This window comes from Sinocyclocheilus grahami, unplaced genomic scaffold (assembly GCF_001515645.1).
Source record: "Sinocyclocheilus grahami isolate Dianchi unplaced genomic scaffold, SAMN03320097.WGS_v1.1 scaffold5839.1, whole genome shotgun sequence".
Taxonomy (NCBI): Eukaryota; Metazoa; Chordata; class Actinopteri; order Cypriniformes; family Cyprinidae; genus Sinocyclocheilus; species Sinocyclocheilus grahami.
In genome coordinates this window covers 6,562-8,436 of record NW_015510421.1, presented here as the reverse complement: position 1 = coordinate 8,436, position 1,875 = coordinate 6,562, and the positions used below count along the sequence as shown (strand labels likewise).

General features: G+C 38.2%; 1 protein-coding gene across 1 annotated transcript in view; it reads right to left on the bottom strand.

The window, feature by feature from the left end:
- The window catches only part of LOC107577359 (estrogen receptor beta-1-like), a gene marked incomplete at its 3' end in the record, with an annotated part of 9,959 nt that overhangs the window by 3,717 nt on the left and 4,367 nt on the right, over positions 1–1,875 (bottom strand). The window contains exon 5 of the mRNA XM_016263442.1: positions 334–517. Coding sequence (XP_016118928.1) covers positions 334–517 — 184 coding nt within the window. The remainder of the gene's footprint in view (positions 1–333; positions 518–1,875) is intronic.

Here is a 1,875-nt window from a genome sequence, read left to right as displayed (position 1 = left end):
TATTACTGAATCCTCAAATTTACTAGCCACAGTATGGCATCATGGGTTACGTGAAAAAAATGTGAAGAGCAAAAACTAAAAAAAAGCAGTGTGTACAAGAGAGAATGTAAAGAGAGTGTAAATGAAGAATGTTGTTTTTAAGATTGTATTGTAAATACATTCTGTTTCATCTCTTTGCTGTCTAGGAGAAATAACCATTAGACTGAAATCCACTGTGATTTGTCTGTTCTATGGGGAAAGTCAACAAACATACATATTCGTTGTTTCTGATAAAAATACATTTGTTTTAGTAATTACAAGCAGTAAAAATACATGCACATTTCATAAAACTTTTAATGAGAAGAACACTCACTGGAGTTGAGCAGGATCATGGCTTTGAGACACGCATATTCCTCTCTCTGTAACTTCAGTTCTCTGAACCTGGACGTGGCTGCCAGCAGCATATCAAAGATCTCCACAAACCCTTGCACACAGCTGCATTCATCCCTGACAAACACGAAGACATTTAGCAGTCTCGCAAATTAGCTTCACACCATCAGAAACCCGGGACCAGGCCTCACTCTCAAACCTCAGTAGTCGTATTCCAAACCTGGCACCTGCTGAAAATACGAATGGCGAAGTCCGTATGAAAAGGGTCAATTGAAAATCAGAGTACTTCTGCTCTCTTAGACGCTGAGAGGTGCTACAGCAGTGAATGAGACCGGGAACAGCACTAACACTTCATTAAAACTTGTGAGAACAGAGAGAATAAAGATAAAGTTACTTCCATTTAGCTTTAAACAAGACTTTGTCACAACCCAAACGCCATTGTACTTCATTACCATATTTAAGTATTATTTTTGGGAATTTGTCGAATAATACTGAGAGTCATTAATGGCAGTTGTTGTCAGAGAGCAGGCATATTAAATTTTTTGGGCACTTTTTTGATGTTGACAAGCAGCACACCGAGTTAAACTCAGGGATCCAGTTGGCTATGAATTCCTTATCCAAAATGCAGCCAATGAAAATACAGTAAATGTCTGGTAGCATATCAGATGGTGAGCATATTTACAGCCCACCCATGACTGGAATGGTGTGGAAGTGTAGCCCAGCATAAAGTCTGGAGCATTTGTAACCCTGGCCCATTTATTTTCTCACATTACAACACTGGTACACACCATGTTAGAGGGTACAAAGGGCAGCGGAGTAGAGGGGGCGTGATAATACACAAGCCATGACAGAATCAGTTCCTGTCTTCCCACAGCTCACTAATTCCCACCACACCGAGCCTCACACTCGCTCTGACACATCTGGCCAAACCGCTGATTTTGTTTCACAGCTGTATTCTTAAGATATTATGCTATATTCTACTCAAACACAACTGTTATGAATACATAGCTCGTTATACCAAGCTTTTGCAGTGCGAGAAGCCACATGTTATAATTTTATATTACATTATAAAAACAAGAATTTTTAAAAATTCCAGTGAAAACACAGGTGGCAAGTTATTAGCATGAATGTTGGTTTCGAATGCATCGAATGCATTGATAGGACAGTTGCATCACCATGACATTTTGAATTTTATGTCCCCCCAAAAATATAAAAAGTACATTTAATTCAGGAATTAAAACATGCTCATCATAGAATATATGTATTCAGGTCACTATGTATGAACCATTTTTTGGAATACATTTTTTTTTTATGAAAAAATGGGCGCCATGTCATGGACTGATTATATTTAGGTTGGCATGCTAACTTTAAATAAGCATGGCTAAATGGCTTTCAACCTTGAAGTGACCAGAGGGTTAACTAAAGTCTGTAAATCTGAATTTTACCAACATGTAATCAGTGACTTAAATCGCCTGTCTCTTATACCATACTGGCACACAGAACAAA